The 19,381-nt window shown below is 48.3% G+C and overlaps 1 protein-coding gene across 3 annotated transcripts; it reads left to right on the forward strand.

Moving 5' to 3' along the window:
* Positions 1-26: 26 nt before the first annotated feature.
* Positions 27-8,254, forward strand: asb7 (ankyrin repeat and SOCS box containing 7). Of its 3 annotated transcripts, none has more exons than XM_070554466.1 (5): positions 27-131; positions 3,916-3,977; positions 5,245-5,456; positions 6,040-6,645; positions 6,802-8,254. In XM_070554466.1, the coding sequence occupies exons 2-5, from the start codon at positions 3,940-3,942 to the stop codon at positions 6,939-6,941; spliced, it is 996 nt and encodes a 331-aa protein (XP_070410567.1). In that variant the 5' UTR covers positions 27-131; positions 3,916-3,939; the 3' UTR covers positions 6,942-8,254. The 3 variants fall into 3 exon arrangements, with proteins under 3 accessions (XP_070410567.1, XP_070410566.1, XP_070410565.1); XM_070554465.1 differs by having other exon boundaries at positions 52-236; XM_070554464.1 differs by having other exon boundaries at positions 61-1,142.
* The last annotated feature ends 11,127 nt before the right edge of the window (positions 8,255-19,381 follow it).

A 19,381-nucleotide genomic window follows, 5' to 3' on the forward strand; every position in this document is an offset into this window, starting at 1 on the left:
TATTTTGAAAAGACATACCAGGAAGTACTGTTGTTTTTCCGGTTGAGGGCCAGCAGCTGTGTTGTTTGTGTTCGGAGTTCATCAGCGAAACGTCTTTCCAGCATCGCTCTAGGGCTGTGGAGAAAGTTGGGGTTTGTTCAACGTTGAACTTTGCTGTTTGCTTTTACTTCTCGACTGAAATATGTTGCTTCTTCCCCGGAAGCTGGTTGGATGAACGTCTGTTTAGCTTCTGTACAGTAAGTCTTTGTTTTGTCGAGTCGAATGTGTTCTGTTAGCTGCAAGCACAAATTATTTACCCAGTTAATGTCGTTGAAATGTTTCATGTTCTTGGCACTACGGGAACAAAAACAAACCGAAGCAGCTGAGTTTGTTAGCGTAGTAGCTAGCTAGCCTGAGAGAGCTCCGATCTCTGATAAGGCTTTGGTCCGAGTCTCCGTTTGATTGATTATTAATTATTATTATTGAATTGGCTTGTTACGTTTCGCTACGTTAGCATTGTTGTAAGCGCATCGGCCACCTAACCATAGGCTGTCACATGAAACCAAGGCGACAGTTAAAACTGGGATTCTCTGCTTTTGATGGTTGCCCTCGCAGAGGGATCCGTGCAGAGCACCCAGCGACTGTCAGCGGATCGGACCGAACCCCTTCTACATGTCTGGGGTTAACCTCTCAAACGCTGCCGAGAGTAGGCGTGGTGCAGGGCCTAAAGTCTTCATCCTGTTTGAGCTGGGCTCGTTAAACTAATATGTGGATACAGTGGGTGTCAAGAGTCCGCACACCCCTGGTGAAATGTGCTGTACAAAAATGAGACAAATATCACGTCAGAACCTATAAACTGTGGTTCCGGGGGAAATGGAGGACTGAGCGAACGCATTTCTCTTCAGCTCCTCATAAAGTCCCGATGTTTTAGTTCTGAAGTTCAATATCCCACTTTTCTCGACTTATTTTGAAAATTCTGCCAAATATGAGGAAGAGCAACGTCACCAAGACTGTTGCAGCGAAAAATAACCTATCTACAACCACGGAGCATGACTCTTCAACCCCGATGGAGATGGCTAACGCTAGTAGCAACAAGCGAGACAGAATGTCGGCAACTCCTGCAGGCACTCCAGAAAAAACACACACGGAAAAGAAGGCCAAAGGTACGTCTCAGGAAGAGGACTCTAACAAATTTACTGACACCATACTGCAAGCTATTGAAACGCTTGGAAAACGTGTTGACGACCGCATGGGTAAAGTTAGCCAACAGATGCAACAACACAGTGCCATGTTAGCTTCCATCGCTGTCAGTGCAGCATAACTCTGAGGAGCTAGACGAGTGCAAGTCCAAAATAAAAACTAGAGAATCAGGTTGGCTCACTCACACTAGAGAAGAAGGACATGAAAGATCGACTACTGCAGCAAGAAAGATACAAAAGGCGGTGGTGTCTTCGAATTAAAGGAGAAAACCAGAAGATGAATGGAAACATTAGAGCAGATGTGGTGGAGCTTCTAAGGAGAATTGCACCAGACCTGAAGGAGAAGATGGATGAGGAGGTTGACGTTGTCCACAGAGTGGGGAGAGTGATGGAGAGCAAATGCAGGCAAGTCATCATCCTGTTTGTGAGAAGAGCAGTGAGAGATGACATTTGGAGACGAACGAAGGATTCTCGTGTGTGCAATGAAGAAGGGATCCGCTTTCCTGAAGACCTGACTCAAGAGGACTGGAGATCCAGACAAGCAATGTGGCCAAGAATCGAGCAGGCGAGGAAGGAAGGCAAGGCTGCTGGCTTCAGGGGTGCTTTTGCTTTCATAGAAGGCAAGCACATTATGGAGAAGACTCCAGGCTGAGATACTGGAAGATGTTATGAAGAAGAAGAAGAAAATATAATTTCTATAGCGCCTCTCAAGAAAAAAATCACGAGGCGCTTCACAAAAACAAAAAATGTAAAAATATAAAAAAGCATTTAGAAAATGTTTAAAAATATATTTAAAATGAGCAAAAATAGACAATTGGGATTTAAAATAAAAAATATTAAAGAGAGAGAGAGAGAGAACAGGAAAGAGGGAAATCAGTGGATCCTGAGGAAGGTGGAATAGGTGGGGAGAGCAGAATAAAGAGAGAGAGGTGAAGAAGGTCATACAAAAGCCAGCTTGAACAAGTGAGTCTTCAGCTGCTTTTTGAAGGAGACCACTGAGTCCACTGATCTCAGACTCAGGGGGAGAGAGGTCCAGAGTCTGGGGGCCACAGCAGCAGATGATCTGTCAGAAGATGAAAGATATTCTGCTGCTGCAAGTCACTGGGACTCTTTGGGTTGAGATGCCCTGAGATGCTTGGGGTGTACGAGCACCTGCGGAGGGCGGACTTATGACTTTCCTCTTTCTTTTATTATTAGATTATTTTATTATTAGACACTGACCGCTACTGGAGATCCTTCCTGCCAACAGCCATTGTAATATACAATAACTCTTTGATGACTTGATTATTATTATTATTCTGAGCTACTACAGCAATCAATTTCCCTCTGGGATTAATAAAGTATTTTTGAATTGAATTGAATTCAACTGTTGCAGCTATCTGTGCTTGTAAGATAATAAATTGATATTTTTATGTCTGCGTAAACCTGAACAGGTCCAACCCGGTCTTACTGTGAGACCGGGTTGACGGGTCACGCTTGTGCGTAATCATAGGCGCTTTCTGAGCTGAAGAAGATCTGGGATTCTCCTCAGACGGCTCATGGATGCGTCTCCACATTGGAGACAGGAACAAGCACTATTCAGCCAAAGTTTCATCATCAGGGAACATTTTCTACATGGCAAATCTCTGATGGGTTTGGAAAACGCTCGCTTCGGTGGGAGGAATCTTCACACATGCGCTCTCATTCTATCTTCAGCTCGCTGTGCACCTTACGTACGCACTGACAGCAACTTGCGCTGAGAAGTGTCCAGCTCAGATGTTCAGATGGGAATCTTTTCTTGGGCGATTTAGCTACATCTGCGATGTGCGTAACGAACAAAATGTCAGTTCGTCTGCATGCGTCGGGGTAATTCTTTCTATTCTTTCTCCGTCAAAATAAACGGTCAGATACGGGAACTGTCCGGTCAACACAAGCCCTGCTTTTAACTGTTCTGTTTTCTTGTGAAAATTGTTGCAAAGAGATCAAATTAAACTTGATTAACACCAGAGCCAGGCGCACTGCGCCGTTATCTCCGTCACTGTAAACGAGGGGAAAACAAATGGATCGCATTGATCTTACCTTCCCCACCTACAAAGTTTAATTCCAACAATGAAACGTGACAGAGCCTGGATTTGTATTCTGAACAGTTTAAACATGTTTTAAAAAGAAACGTATGACAAAAGTGGCACCTGCTCAGTAAAACCACCAACAGGGTGAAAAATATCAACATACTGTAGGCAGAGACGGGCTACAACTTCTGGATCCACTTTATACACCTAGTTTTATTTATTATCTTCTGTTGAAAGATAACTGACAGACACCAGTGAACGGCATTGGCTGCTGACACCTGTTGTGATCGGTTAAAGCAGCTCTCTGCTGTGGCTCCCAGTGTTTTCTTTACTGTGGGAAACAGGTAATAATGGCTCTTTGACGGGAACAGGTTGCCGACGCCTGGGTTAGGAGAAGGTAAACAAAGGCTTTGCTACTCTGAGGTAAAACAAGAATCTGAACTTGATATAGAATCAGGTTTGTCTGAGCAGGGACATGTAGAAAACATGCAGCCGGGGTTTGTGTGTGTGTGCGTGCTACTTTCACTGATGTGGCATCACCGAATGTACACCTTTTTCACCCTTGACCCGTTTTAATGTCTGCTTAGCCTATGTGTGTGTGTGTGTGTGTGTGTGTGTGTGTGTGTGTGTGTGTGTGTGTGTGTGTGTGTGTGTCTGTAAGGCTAAACTGTTGTCTTGTGACTTTACAGCGTCTTACCGAGTGCAGCAGCAAAATGACTAAGCGAAGTTCGTCTCTCCAGCTGGTCAAAAGGTATGTTTTGGTTTCAGTCTGACAGTTATCCGAGTTAATACTAGAAGTCTTAATGTTTCCAGCTTCTTCAAACCCAGACAGCAGTTAGTTCACTAACTGAGGTTTAGTTGGTGCTTTTACATGAACATTTCCAGTGTTGGATAAGTTACTTTAAAACTACATTATTCATTACTTACTAAAGCAATGCGTATTACAATATTACTGATTTTTAAATGTAAGGCATTACATTACTTTCACATTACTTTTAAGTTATTCTCACCAGGATAACTGCAAGTAAGGATTTGGCAATCTAAACGTAGCTCATGCCGCTCCATTAGTTCATTACCTCTCCAGTGGAAGGTGGTGGTATCTAGCTGAGCTGGAACTGTGAATACTGAAAAACTTCTTCCTGGATTGTCTACTTTTTCACAATATGAGCTACTTTTGAACGAAGCAGTTGAGGAATCTATCAATCGCAAAAAAGGCAAAATGCGCACTGTGCGCTCGCGGCAGTACGGTGAAATCACTGGGGCACAGGTTCTGAACTTCGAGGCAGAGCGTGTCAAGCATGAATAAAAGAGAAAGTACCGAGACAACTTGAGCGGACATGAACAATCGCAGGAGCGCCTGAATGATCGGCAGTCTCTCCGCTCAAAAGAAGTCCAGGTACGCTGAGTCCATAAATAATGTAATATCGATGGAAACTGGATCTGTGAAGAAACTCCACCACTTGATTCTGGGTTAAAAATGCATCTTAACGCGCGTTGCTGACATATGTACCAAGTAAAATACTGTCGTTTTTATTTTCTGTAATGCCTTACTGCGCTACAGGAAGAAAAATGCATTACAGTAATTGATTACTTTTGTAATGGAATACTCCAAATAGGGCTGGGCGATATGGCCTCAACTCCATATTGCGATATAATCTGAAGCATGTGCGATCATGACTGCAATATATATATATATATATATATATATATATATATATATATATATATATATTATGTCAAAATGACATGCTTTAAAAAATCCTCATATGGAAAATATATGGCAGCAGAATAAAGACGTCCAAAAAGTGTAGAATGCTCCTCCTCCTCCCGCTACATGCCTGCAGTCACTGCCATTCTGTTGTTCCAATGTTGGCGCGGGTGCACATCTTAGTGACATCGTGTGATATCGCGGTAGAGCCAAAAACTTACCATTACCCAATTTTATATCGTTTCTATCTGATATCGTGTATATTGCCCACCCCTAACTCCAAGCACGGAACATTTCCTACATACTGCAGGATGCTGAACCATCACTGCAGAGGGAACCCTGATCTTCACGAAGAACTACAGATCCAGGCTGCTGTAGCTGCTGGGGATGTGTGCACCGTTAGGAGGATGCTGGAGCGAGGATACTCTCCTCAGATACGGGACGCTAACGGCTGGACTTTGCTGCATTTCTCTGCTGCAAAAGGGAAAGAGCGATGTGTTCGGGTTTTTCTGGAACATGGAGGTGATCATATTTGCCGGGCAGCCCACTCAAATTCTGCTTTTGTAATGTTGGATTTTTCTAACTGTAGCAGCCAGTGAGTGGTCTCACAGCTGTGGGGCAGGTAGCTGTAGACATCCCAAAGCCTGTCGCACACCAGAACAAACCGCAGAGCAAACAGTCATTCCAGGACGTTTGCTTGGCAAGATACGATTTGATATTTTCCGCAACAAAAAAAGTAGAGGCATTTCTTCCGCTTCCAGCTCCGTCTCCGTTTAAAACAGGGGGCTGCCATCTTGGAATCATGTGAGCAGAGAACACTCTTTGATTGGCCATTAGAATATTTCAGCTCAGCTGGCAGCTCACGCTGTGTGCACACATTGAGTTTTTACCCCACGTGAGGCAGAAATGTTCAAACCGGTTTGATTTTCACCTCAGCGAGGTGAGGCAGAAAACCGGGCGCACACAACGAGGTTTCTGCTGAGTCATTCGAGGCCGTTTGCTCAGCAGTTTGCTCTCATGTGCGGCAGGCTTAACACAGAGTTATAATTCATGCTCACTTGGGATGTTGACCTTTGACCTTTTTCCTTTGTTCTGCCTTGCACAGCTGACCCCAGGGTGAAGGATTTCATAGGCGGCTTCACAGCGCTGCACTATGCTGCCATGCATGGCAGGGCCCGCATCGCGCGGCTGATGTTGGAGTCGGACTTTTGTGGAGATATCATTAATGCTAAAAGCAATGATGGTTGGACGCCGCTTCATGTGGCAGCTCACTACGGCCGTGACTCATTTGTGCGCCTCCTCCTTGAGTTCAGGGCTGAGGTAGACCCACTCAGTGACAAAGGAACAACCCCCCTTCAGTTGGCCATCATTCGTGAACGATCCAGCTGCGTGCGCATCCTGCTGGACCACAGTGCCAATATTGACATTCAAAATGGTTTTCTCCTCCGTTACGCGGTCATAAAAGGAAACCACTCCTACTGCCGTATGTTCCTGCAGAGGGGAGCAGACACAAACCTTGGCCGTCTGGAAGATGGACAGACCCCTCTGCATCTGTCAGCCCTCAGGGATGACATGCTATGTGCCCAGATGCTCTACACATACGGAGCTAACATCAACATCAGAAACTACGAGGGCCAGACTCCCGTCGCTGTGTCTGTTAGCATGTCTGGAATCAGCCGCCCTTGTCTGGATTTCCTGCAGGAGGTCACTAGTAAGTCCTGCAGCTATGCTCTGTCTACTTCTGTATGATGTAACTGAATGTTTTAGTCATCTCACCTGTTGACATGTGTCAAAGAGCCATTCACTCTTCTTTAATGTTGTGTAAAGAATATCATAACTTCAGTATTGGCTTGTGTTGCTCTCCCAGGGCAGCCTCGGACGCTACAGGACTTGTGTCGAATACAAATCCGTCGTTCCATCGGCCTGCAGAGCCTAAAGCTGCTGGAGGACCTTCCCGTTGCAAAGGTTATGAAAGATTATTTACAACACAAGTTTGATAGTTTGTGAAACAACTGGTGAAGACTGCAGCTGTATCGATCTATGCAAGTACTCCACCAACACCACCATGATGCTGCTCCCTCTGTGTCCAGGAGGTCGTTTTCCAATGTGTGTGCTCTGGTTGGACTTCTTCACTTTGCCTTATTTAAAGCTGTTATTGTTGCTGATGTAAGTCATCTGACCTGTCTGCTCACTACAACCTTTCCACTGGGTGGAAGTTTCATTGTGTTAGAGTAAATCTTAACGGTTCCTTTGTCCTATTATTTATTTATTTATTTATTTAATGTAGAAAATAAAATAAACCATGTTCAGAATAACTGTTGTTTGTGACATCACACAAGTTGTGGTGTCCTGCTGATGCCTCTAATGACCTCACACCTATCCGTCTCCAACAGTGCAAACCATTTAGGACTTAAGTTCATTAAGACAAACGTTTTTATGTGTAATGAATTAAAAAGAGTGATGCAGAAATATGCAGCTACAAGCAGAGAAGTGTTGGCCATCTTTAGTGGCGAAGACCTCAAAGGTCCAGATGATGCTCCATTATAGATGTAGCAGTGGGTCACTGTTGTGTCAGATTAAACACAGCTGTCGGTTCTGTTAGTGATGGAGCTAAAAACCACTAACCATTAAACCATTAAAGATTTTCCTGAAGGTCAAGAGAAACACCAGGTTACATCCCTGAAACGTATTGGTGTATAAGATGGCAGTGAGTGAAATGTGTTTAGATTAAACAGCCCAGCTGTTCCTGTGTGCCAATCTGCTTTAACCCTCCCACTGTCTTTACCATCAACCCTACTCAATGGTCAACTTCCCTCGCGGGGTCACACCCATAAAGACAGTGGGAGGGTTATGAGCATCCAGAAACGAGAAGCAAACGCCAGAACGGCTCCCGACCTCATGGAAGCAACACCACCTTGCTGCTTTTGTCTGAACGTGTCCTGGTCTCGTTTTACTCAAACTAAATAGGAATACTTTTAATGATGGGAAGTAACGCCTGACGTGCCGGTATGTGTCTGTGACAGGTGTGCTCAAGGGCAGTAACTGGTCAGGTGTCACCCTAACCCTACCTTATTCTCTGTAGACTCTTAAGCACAAGTCTGGCATTTACTTCCTATATAAAATTTGGAAAGTGTTGTGATCTGTGTGGTGTGACTTCAATTCTTTATGTATGTGTTTAAATATTTCTAATTATTGTTTCAGTTTGGGCAGAAACATCTCTTGCTGCGTAGAGGAAGCATTTTTTTTATATTTACATTTGAAAATAAAAGTTTTATTTATTTATTTTTTTGACTGAGTCAATAAATGATGCCTACAGTGTGGCCAGGTATGAATCATGTCTGGTCTTTTTAAAGATTTGTTCCCATGTTACAAGTTATCAGTCTAGTCGGTATTTGCAGTCTGGCAAAACAAACATTGAGGGTATAAAATGCAGAAAGTCGACACACAAAGTCTGCCTTTATACAGATGATATTTTACTCTTCCTTCAAACCCACATACCTCTCTCCCAGCTGTAATAAAACTGATGTTTTCATCCATTTCAAACTATTATCAACTGGAACAAGTCAAATGGCCTATCTAAAAACATACTGTGACTTAATGCCACAATGCATTGTGGGATGTAGCCCTAGACAAGCAAGCGTGTATTTTTGATGGGTGCCTATGGGAGTCATTACACTCAAAGTTGTAGTTTTGTCTCCTAATCATGTTCAAATGGGATGGATTATGGGGGGGCGTTGCTAATCAGACCCCAGATTGGATGTCAGAGGAGACATTTATCATCCATTTTCCAAAGCTGGGTAAGATCCCCGACAACATGAAAATGCTGGAAATGGACACAGGCCAAGCTAAAGCCAGACAGAGCCAGTGTTGCCAGATCCAAAATCCCACAATATCGTACAGAGAGGCCTAAATTATCGTTTTTCAGTACAATTTATTGTACATTATAAATTTGATAATAACGTTCTATAAACGACTTCTCACTCCAATTTAATATAACAAAGAAGGTGTTTTATATTGCCCTGTTTAAATAAACATCTTTAAAACCAGTAATATAATGCCTATAAACGTGCAGTGTGTCGACACCACTCCGACCTCCACGCATTGACACAATATGCACATTTGCGCAGTCCTATTTATGCCATTTCTACATAGGTTAAACGCACGCGACAAAACATCACAGCAGTGGAAAAACTGACCCAATAAATGACAAAGCAGCCTACTCACCTAGTTGCTGATCTCGATCTCCTCATCTGATTCACTGGCTGTCGCGGCAGAATGCCTTTAATCACCTGTACTAAGTGGTCTGTGCTTCTCATTGCAATGTTGTGCTCGGCTAAAAAGCCACATAGCTTGATTTCAGCATTTTTCACATCATTTTCAAACTTCTCTTGTTCATTAGTTTGCTGGAGACATTTAAGTATAGATGTCTGGTTTGGCGCAATGCATTTTACCCTTTCTTTGTGTTTAGCTCCCTTTGCATGATTCTAGAGAACGGTGATTTCTGATACCATCTGGATGTTGCAGCAACGACAGAAAGCCTTGGTTTCGTTCCCCGTAACAGGTGCAAGCCATCCTTTGACAATAGGGTCCAACTCCCACGCAGGACGATAAACTTGTGTCCGGTGTTGCTTTGCTTTACCTTCATCTGTCCCTTCTCTGGTTTTTCTTTTAAGATTAGAAGCCATTGTCTCGTCGCTCTGTCCTCCTAGCTTAGACTTAACTCGGCGCGCTCGCGGGCAAACAGCAAAAACTGGCGGGACACTTCCACATTATATAACCTTACAGTTTCTCGCCAGAGTAGGCCCTATCGATGTGATTGGGCTATTTATTGTACAGATCCAGAGTCAGTTTTTGTAATAGACACAATAGCATAAACCTGTAAGCACTGAGGTGAAATCTGACTTCAGAACAGTTTAAAATTATGTAATGGACTTGGGAAAGCCACAGCAAAAGACGATGTTACTAGGTGCAATGTGAAATTATCGTACATTTGAGGATTTTTTAAACTATTGATCGTACATGGTACAGAGCCCAAAATTATGGTACAAATACGATAATTATCGTACATCTGGCAACACTGGACAGAGCAAAGAAGTGGCAGTATCATTAATCATAATGTAGCGCAGCTTGCCGGAAGGAGTTTCAGCCAATGAGCACAGACGCTGATGTCAACTTGGCAGTCAACAACTTTATTTTTAACACTGAGCAGCTCCCCACTCTTATCTGCCAGCATGGAACACCAACTCATGGTTTGAAAGTAATACTAACTGGCAGCAACACATATTATACACTAAAAAGTAAAACAATGCTAACATAACCCAGAACAATACAGCTGTACAGAACACAACGAAAATGGAAGAAACAACTGTGATTTACTCCCACAATGCACCACACCGCTGCTTAGCCTGGCAGTGGGCGGGGTCACTTATGACCTACTCCCACAATGCACCACACCACTGCTTAGTCTGGCAGTGGGCGGGGTCACTACACAACCCCCTTCTTAGTGGGTTAAGTGTCCTCACAACCCTCAACGTCCCAAGCACAAAGTCTCTGAATCGACCCGGCCGGCGCCGAATACGCACCGGCCTCCCCGGGTCAACACCTCCCACCACAGTTCCATCCACCACCACGTCACTGGCCAGTCCCGTGTTGTCGAAAAGGGATGGGGGACCACCCCCATCAGCAGATGGAAGCACAACAGTTTGTGGCCGATATGGTGCCAAACGGTCCTTGTGAAGGAGCACTCGCCGGCCTCGTCCAGGTAGGCGAATTCGGAACACCACCTCAGAGATCTGATCCAAGATCTCTCCAGGTCCTTGCCAATTGCTCATTAGGTTAGGGGAAATGCCTTTTTTCCGGACAGGACAGTACGCCCAGACTTTGTCCCCAGGTACAAAAGATGGTCCATGAGCTCTAGAGTCATAAGCCCATTTCTGGCAAGCTCCAGCTTCAAGCAGGGTTGTTTGAGCCATTTGATGAATCTCCTTTGTGCGCTCTTTCAGTCGTTTCACATAATCCAGCTCTGGTCCTCCCATTATCTCGGGCTCAGGAGCTGACCCAAACACCAAGTCCACTGGTGTCCGGAGTTCCCTCCCAAACATCAAAACAGCAGGAGTGCTCTGGCTGGATTCCTGAACAGCGGTGCGGTAAGCCCACAACACAAGAGGCAAGTGCAGGTCCCAGTCCCTATGATGCTGGCTGGTGAGGATAGCTAACTGAGTAGCTGGAGTGAGAAACAACCGCTCCACCAACCCGTCACTCTGCGGGTAAAGGGGAGTGGTTCTGGTTTCTTTCACCCCCAACCTCTGACACACTTCGCTGAACAGCTTTCTCTCGAAGTTCCTTCCTTGGTCGCTGTGCAGCTCCTCAGGCACTCCGAAACGAGAGTACATCTCATCCACCAACCGCTGAGCTGAAGATGCAGCGCTTTGGTCTGGCATTGCATACGCCTCTGGCCACTTGGTGAAATAGTCCATGGCCACCAAGACATAGCGATTGCCAGCCTCCGTAGTGGGGAAAGGCCCCCGAATGTTCACACCGACCCTTTCCATCGGCGCCCCAACCAAGTACTGCTGTAACGGCCCTCGGGAACATTGGTTGGGACCCTTCTGGCTAGTGCAGACATCACAGCAATGGACGTGTAACTCCGCGTCCTGACGGCAACCTGACCAGTAGAACTGCTGCCGGAGCCGCCGGACAGTTTTGTTATTTCCAAAATGTCCAGTCCCAGCTGGACCGTGAACCCAGAAGAGGACCTCGGGACGGAGGCTGGGAGGCACCAAGAGCTGCAGATGATCTACTCCTCCTCCCGGAGCCTGCCAGCGTCTATACAGCACCCCGCCATTAATTTACAAACTGCCCCACTGAGCATGTAGAATCTTCAGGTCAGTCCCTTGTGAAGACACGGCTGGCCAGTCTGGTCTCCTTTTGTCCCAGTTTCTTACTTCTGCCAGAACTGGGTCAGCCTCCTGCTGCTCCTTAAGCTCCTCCATGGAGAACAGCTCTCACTCCTGAGCGTTGGCGGTCACTGCTGCTGCCGCTGACAGTTCGTTCCTGCTCTCCTGTGGCTGCTAGGAAAGGGTCTGACTCACGCTCCTCCTGGCGGAAACAGTAGCGGCACTCAGTTACTAGGCAGGGTCACTGGGAGAGAGCATCAGCGTTGGCATGTTGACGACCCGGACGGTGTTGGATCTCAAAATCGTACTCTTGTAAGATCCCCAACCATCTAGCCACCTAGCCATCTGGCTGTTTAAAGTTAAGTAACCAAATAAGACTAGCATGGTCAGTCCAGAGCCTGAACTTGGTGCTCAACAGGTAAGGGCGGAAATGTTGCACCGCCAAAACCACAGCCAGTAGTTCTCGCCTTGTAACACAGTAGTTCCTCTCACTTCGATTGAGGCTGCAGCTAAAATAGGCCACAACCTTTTCCCCAACTTCTCTTGGCTGCGAGAGCACGGCTCCCATTCCCACGTTGCTTGCATCCGTATCCGAGACGAAGGGTTGTTCAGGGTCAGGGTAAGCCAGAACAGGAGCACCGACCAGCTCAGCCTTGAGCTGATGGAAAGCTGCAGCAGATTCCGCCCCCCATTCAAACCGCGTGCCCTTGTCGATTAGCTGGTCCAGAGGGCTCGCTGTAGTAGCAAACCCTTTCACAAAGCGGCAGTAGTATGATGCCAACCTCATGAAACTCCGCAGCTCCGAGGTGCTCCTTGGTACTGGCCAGTCTTTCACCGCAGCAACCTTAGCAGGGTCCGTTGCTATTCCCTGCTCACTGATGACATTGTCAAGGAAATTGGTTTGGCGGGTGAGCAGGGCACACTTAAGTGGGATTCAGCTGCAGCCCAGCCTGGCAGATGGTGACAAAAACTTCCCGCAAATTGCGGACAGCATGAGCAAAGTCTTTGGTGTGAACCAGCAAGTCATCCAACTAGACCACACAACGGCTGCAAGGAATCTCCTGCAGAACTTGCTCCATGAGTCTCTCAAAGGTAGCCGGGGCGTTACACAGACCAAACGACATTACTCGAAAATGCCACAGTCCCTGTCCAATAGTAAATGCCGTTTTAGGTCTGGCCTCCGGTGCTAACTCCACTTGACAATAACCGCTGCGCAGATCCAAAGAGCTGAACCAGCAACTGGGCCACCCTGGTTCCCTGTAGTTTCCTTTGAGGATCACTCCCCTCCTGAAGAGGAATCGCCTTGGCACCCTTGTGCAAAGTATTCCCACAAACATTGATGCATGCCCCCAATGGGTCAGTAGATCCAAGCCGATGATGCAGTCATCCCGAACATCAGCCAGCCAGAACTCATCCTCAGCCTGATGCGGTCCCACCACCACCTGCAACAGTCCTTTTCCCGTCATCATGGTTTTCTCACCCATAGCTGTAAGCAAGGCATTCTCAGTGGGACTCCACCCCACCGAGAGGGAACTCTCAGTCTCTGGTAATAATCCCTTCCGGATCAAACAGATAGTGGACCCCGTGTCCACCAGTGCCTCTGATAAAAACGGTCCAAATATAGTCCATGAAGTGGCCCACAGCGACCTATAGATGGCAGGTTAATTTCAAGGGGTGATGCTGTACGAGGTGGGAGTCCCCTTATTGCCCTACTCCTCTGGCGTTTACCAAAGCCAGTGGCTTCTGCTGTCCAGATCGGGGCCGAGGACTTGGAGCCGGGCAGTCCCTGGCCAAGTGCCCCGGTTCCCCACAGCGGTAGCAGAGACCGGTGGATGGCCTCTGTTGCGGGGTCTGACCAAGCCAGGCCTGACAAACTTCTTCCACCTCCTCCGGCATCGCTTCCTGTTTAGTTGCCCGGACCAGCGAAGGTCGCCCCAACAGTCCAACAGGCATCACTTCCTCTGCTTCATCAGCCATGGTGGTGGGGAAGGATAGCCGCACATGCTGACGTAGCAGCTCCAGCGTCAATCCTCGCAGGAATGCGTGAAGACTCAACTCCTCTCTGGCTCCACTGAATCTTGGTAGCTTAACCGGAGTTCGGTTGAAGCTGTCTCGTAGCACCGCCGTCACTGGAGTTGTAGGCGTCACTGCAGGATACCGCTCCCGTAGCTGATGAGTTGACCGTTGTAGCGTTATGAATATGCCATTTCTGCCCTTAACAGCTGCCCTTTGACACAGTGACAGTGTGCATAAATTGCCAAGGTCGTGTGCTTGCTTCTGGTGTTTACATTCCAGCAAAGAAGACAGAAGAAGGACGAAGAACGCTTTTCATTAATCAAAGAACTTTATTTTTAATAAAGCTAATCAAAACAATTGTTGGTCAATAATAATCAGGTGACCAATCTGTGAAATCACAATGTTTTGATTTATGTGTTTAATGAATAACAGGACTTGGGCTAACTGAGCTAGACATCTTTCGTCTTCGTCTTCGTCTTCCTCCGCTTATCCGGGTCCAGGTCGCGGGGGCAGCATCCCAACTTGGGAGCTCCAGGCCGTCCTCTCCCCGGCCTTGTCCACCAGCTCCTCCGGCAGGACCCCAAGGCGTTCCCGGACCAGATTGGAGATGTAACCTCTCCAACGTGTCCTGGGTCGACCCGGGGGCCTTCTGCCGGCAGGACATGCCCGAAACACCTCCCCGGGGAGGCGTCCAGGAGGCATCCTGACCAGGTGCCCAAACCACCTCAACTGGCTCCTTTCGATCCGGAGGAGCAGCGGTTCTACTCCGAGTCCCTCCCGAATGTCCGAGCTCCTCACCCTATCTCTAAGGCTGAGCCCGGCCACCCTACGGAGGAAACTCATTTCGGCTGCTTGTATCCGCGATCTCGTTCTTTCGGTCATTACCCAAAGCTCATGACCATAGGTGAGGATTGGGACGTAGATCGACCGGTAGATCGAGAGCCTGGCTTTCTGGCTCAGCTCCCTCTTCCCCACGACAGATCGGCTCAGCGTCCGCATCACTGCAGACGCCGAACCAATCCGCCTGTCGATCTCCCGATCCCTCCTACCCTCACTCGTGAACAAGACCCCGAGATACTTAAACTCCTCCACTTGAGGTAGGACCTCTCCCCCGACCCGGAGGTGGCAAGCCACCCTTTTCCGGTCGAGAACCATGGTCTCAGATTTGGAGGTGCTGATCCTCATCCCAGCCGCTTCACATTCGGCCACGAACCTACCCAGCAAGAGCTGAAGGTCAGAGCTGGATGAAGCTAGGAGGACCACATCATCCGCAAAAAGCAGAGACGAGATTCTCCTGCCACCAAACTCGACACACTCCACACCACGGCTGCGTCTAGAAATTCTGTCCATAAAAGTGATGAACAGAACCGGTGACAAAGGGCAGCCCTGGCAGAGTCCAACCCTCACTGGGAACAGGTCCGACTTACTACCGGCTATGCGGACCAAACTCACGCTCCTCTGGTAAAGGGACTGAATGGCCCTTAACAGAAAGCCACCCACCCCATACTCCTGGAGCGTCCCCCACAGGGTGCCCCTGGGGACACGGTCATAAGCCTTCTCCAAATCCACAAAGCACATGTGGATTGGTTGGGCAAACTCCCATGCCCCCTCCATCACCCTTGCAAGGGTATAGAGCTGGTCCACAGTTCCACGGCCAGGACGAAAACCACATTGCTCCTCCTCTATCTGAGATTCAACTATCGATCGGACCCTCCTCTCCAGTACCTTGGAGTAGACCTTTCCAGGGAGGCTGAGGAGTGTGATCCCCCTATAGTTGGAACACACCCTCAGGTCACCCTTCTTAAAGAGGGACCACCACCCCGGTCTGCCACTCCCTAGGAACTGCCCCCGATGACCACGCAATGTTGTAGAGACGTGTCAACCATGACAGCCCTACAACATCCATAGCCTTGAGATACCCAGGACGAACCTCATCCGCCCCCGGGGCTCCGCCGCTGTGTAGTTGTTTGACTACCTCAGCAACTTCTGCCCCCGAGATCGGACAGTCCATCCCCAGGCCTCCCAGCTCTGGTTCCTCCTCGGAATGCGCATTGGTGGGATTGAGGAGCTCCTCAAAGTATTCCTTCCACCGTCCGACTATAGCCTCAGTTGACGTCAGCAGCTCCCCATCCCCACTGTAAACAGTGTGAGCGAGTTGCTGCCTTCCTTTCCTGAGGCGCCGGACAGTTTGCCAGAACCTCTTTGGAGCCGATCGATAGTCTTTCTCCATGGCCTCACCAAACTCCTCCCATGCCCGAGATTTTGCCTCGGCAACTGCCACTGCTGCACTCTGCTTGGCTATCCGGTACCTGTCTGCTGCCTCCGGAGACCCACAGACCAGCCACGCCCTGTAGGCCTCCTTCTTCAGGCTGACGGCTCCCCGAACCTCTGGTGTCCACCAGCGGGTACGGGGGTTGCCACCACGACTGGCACCGGCCACCTTACGACCACAGCTAGCAACAGCCGCCTCGACAATCGCAGAGTGGAACAAGGACTCAATGTCCCCCACTGCTCTCGGGACGTGGTCAAAGCTCTGCCGGAGGTGGGAGTTGAAGACCGTCTTGACAGGTTCTTCTGCCAGGCGTTCCCAGCAGACCCTCACTATGCGTTTGGGTCTGCCAGGTCTACGCGGCATGTTCCCTTGCCATCTGATCCAACTCACCACCAGGTGGTGATCAGTTGACAGCTCCGCCCCTCTCTTCACTCGGGTGTCCAAAACATACGGCCGCAGGTCAGATGATACGACTACAAAATCTATCATCGACCTGTGACCTAGGCTGCCCTGGTACCAAGTGTACCGGTGGGCATCCTTATGTTCGAACATGGTGTTCGTTATGGCCAAACTGCGGCTTGCACAGAAGTCCAATAACAAAACACCGCTCGAGTTCAGATTAGGTGGGCCGTTCCTCCCAATCACACCCCTCCAGGTCAAGCTGTCATTGCCCACGTGAGCATTGAAGTCCCCCAGCAGGACAATGGAGTCCCCTGATGGAGCACTATCTAGCACTCGTCCCAGGGACTCCAAAAAGGGTGGGTACTCTGAACTGATATTTGGCCCATAAGCACAAACAACAGTCAGGACCCGTTCCCCGACCCGAAGGCGCAAGGAAGCTACCCTCTTGTCCCCCGGGGTAAACCCCAACACACAGGCAGAGAGTCTCGGGGCTAACAAAAAGCCAACCCCAGCCCTCCGCCTCTCACCCGGAGCAACTCCAGCAAAGTAGAGTGTCCAACCCCTCTCCAGGTCTCGGGTTCCAGAGCCAATGCAATGTGTCGAGGTGAGTCCGACTATATCTAGCCGGTACCGCTCAACCTCTGCCACAAGCTCCGGCTCCTTCCCCGCCAGCGAGGTGACGTTCCATGTCCCAAAAACTAGTTTTCTTGTCCGGGGATTGGACCGCCAAGGCTCCCGCCTTGGTCTGCCACCCGATTCGCATTGCACCGGACCCTTCATGTTCCTCCTGCGGGTGGTGGGTCCACAGTTGGACGAGCCCATGTATCCGGTTCGGGCTGGGCCCGGCCGGGCCCCATGGGCGAAAGCCTGGCCACCAGGCGCTTGCTCACGGGCCCCAACCCCAGGCCTGGCTCCAGGGTGGGACCCCGGTAACCCTCCGGGCCGGGTACTCCGACTCTTCGTTTTAACCGCCATGAAAGATCCTTCAAACCGTTCTTTGTCTCACCCTTCACCTAAGACCAATTTGTCATGGGAGACCCTACCAGGGGCACTAAGTGCCCCAGACAACATAGCTCCTAGGATCATTAGGGCACTCAAACTCCTCCACCACGATAAGGTGACGGTTCAAGGAGCTAGACATCCTGATCCACATAAGGTAAACACATGACACATTGTTCACTCATCCAATCAGAACTTCCTTTCTGATGCGTGGCAGAGCTCTGTGGTGTTTAGTTAATCTGTCCACTCCGATTTGCTAAGAATCAGAAACAACTAGCTTAATAAAACAGAACAACGCCATTTTAATTCAGTTTTCTACTTAGTTCCAAGGCAGTTCCAACGGAGTTCTAACCAAGTACTCAACCAGCTCTCAAATCCATCTGATGTCCATCATCGCTAAGTGAAGTACAGACTGGCCAGCTGTATTTTCTACTTTTAAGCTGAGAACTGTCAAGCTGGAAAACTCTGTCGTTTTATCAACAAGACGACGGTTCCTTCAGAATAAAAGCTGAACTCTATGTCCCAATAAGGGGGGTCTCTACGGGACGCTGAAACCCTGCCGTTGTACCGGGAGGCGATCCTCAGACTGGTTTGTTGTGCTGTCGACGCTGTTTCACCAGTTCCAGCACAAGGAGGGTCCGAGGACCTGGCATCCGGATCTAAAACGGAAGTCTCCGCACGGTACGTAGATCGGCATAGATTGCGTCTCATGTCTTCCTCCTGAAGTCCATCGTCGGTCAGTTAGGGCAACAACATCTTGCACTCAGACTCGCCTCCACCAGATGGAGATTCTGAACTGACACACACACACCAACACTTCAGCATTACATTCATCTGCATCCATCATTAGAGAGTTAGTCCTGGAGATTGTTTCAAATAATTATAAAATAAATATTCTTAAACGTCCCATCTCTCTCTCTTCTTGTCTCTTATTCAATACAAGGTGTTTGAATAAAATTCCCTGTGGTAAAAACAACCTCTTTTGATTCTAAGGGCCCGGTCCAAAGATTATTGATCCAGCCCAGGTTTGGATCAGTGATATCTCTGGACCTTAATAAAAGTGTAAGAATATACCAACTATATTCCGCTACATTTAATGGCGAGCCTTGGCCAGATATCTACACAGTTTTAAAGCACTTTGTGTTGAGTTTGAGACATATTTGGACTGTTTGAGCCGTCTGAGTTAGACAAAATAAACTTCTCTTGTTCAGCTAGTGGTAAACATTTGCTTCACGTAAAGGGGGGTTGGACATTAGTTACCCTCCACAGGAGGCGCTGTTTCATCAAACCACTCTAAGGCTGACGTGGCACATAGCGGCCATTTTAGGCCTACCACTGAAGGAGTATTTTCCTGTCTGGCACGTTGAATACTGCATGTTTTCTTGTTCATCGCGCGTGTTTGTGACACTGTGTGCAATTGTTTGTGAAACCGGAGATAGAGATATCCCCGTCGGAAGTTACTTCCGTCCGGTAGCCGCTTGATCTCCGACTACCGTCCCGGTCAACTCGCTAGCATTAATCCGCTAGAATTCAACCGCTAGCATTAATTCGCTAATAGCTGAAGTTAGACACGGAAGAGCGCCTCTGCACGCCCAGAGTGCGTACGCTAAAGTCCAGAAATTACCACGTCGCTCACACACGTTTGGTTGCTCGGACTGGTCCGTCTTGACCGTTAAGACCTGGTCGCTCCAGGCATTCGCTAGCTTAGCCAAAAGTGCTAACTAGTCACCCCGGTGAGACATACCATGGCGCGTACCGACAAACTGTCAAGCCGTTTCGACGCAGCGAGTCTGCGTCTCAAAATCCGCTACGCCTTCGAGTACTAGGTACAGTCGGTGCATTAGCGGCGGTTGTTTAAAACG

Source organism: Nothobranchius furzeri, chromosome 9, assembly GCF_043380555.1.
Source record: "Nothobranchius furzeri strain GRZ-AD chromosome 9, NfurGRZ-RIMD1, whole genome shotgun sequence".
Taxonomy (NCBI): Eukaryota; Metazoa; Chordata; class Actinopteri; order Cyprinodontiformes; family Nothobranchiidae; genus Nothobranchius; species Nothobranchius furzeri.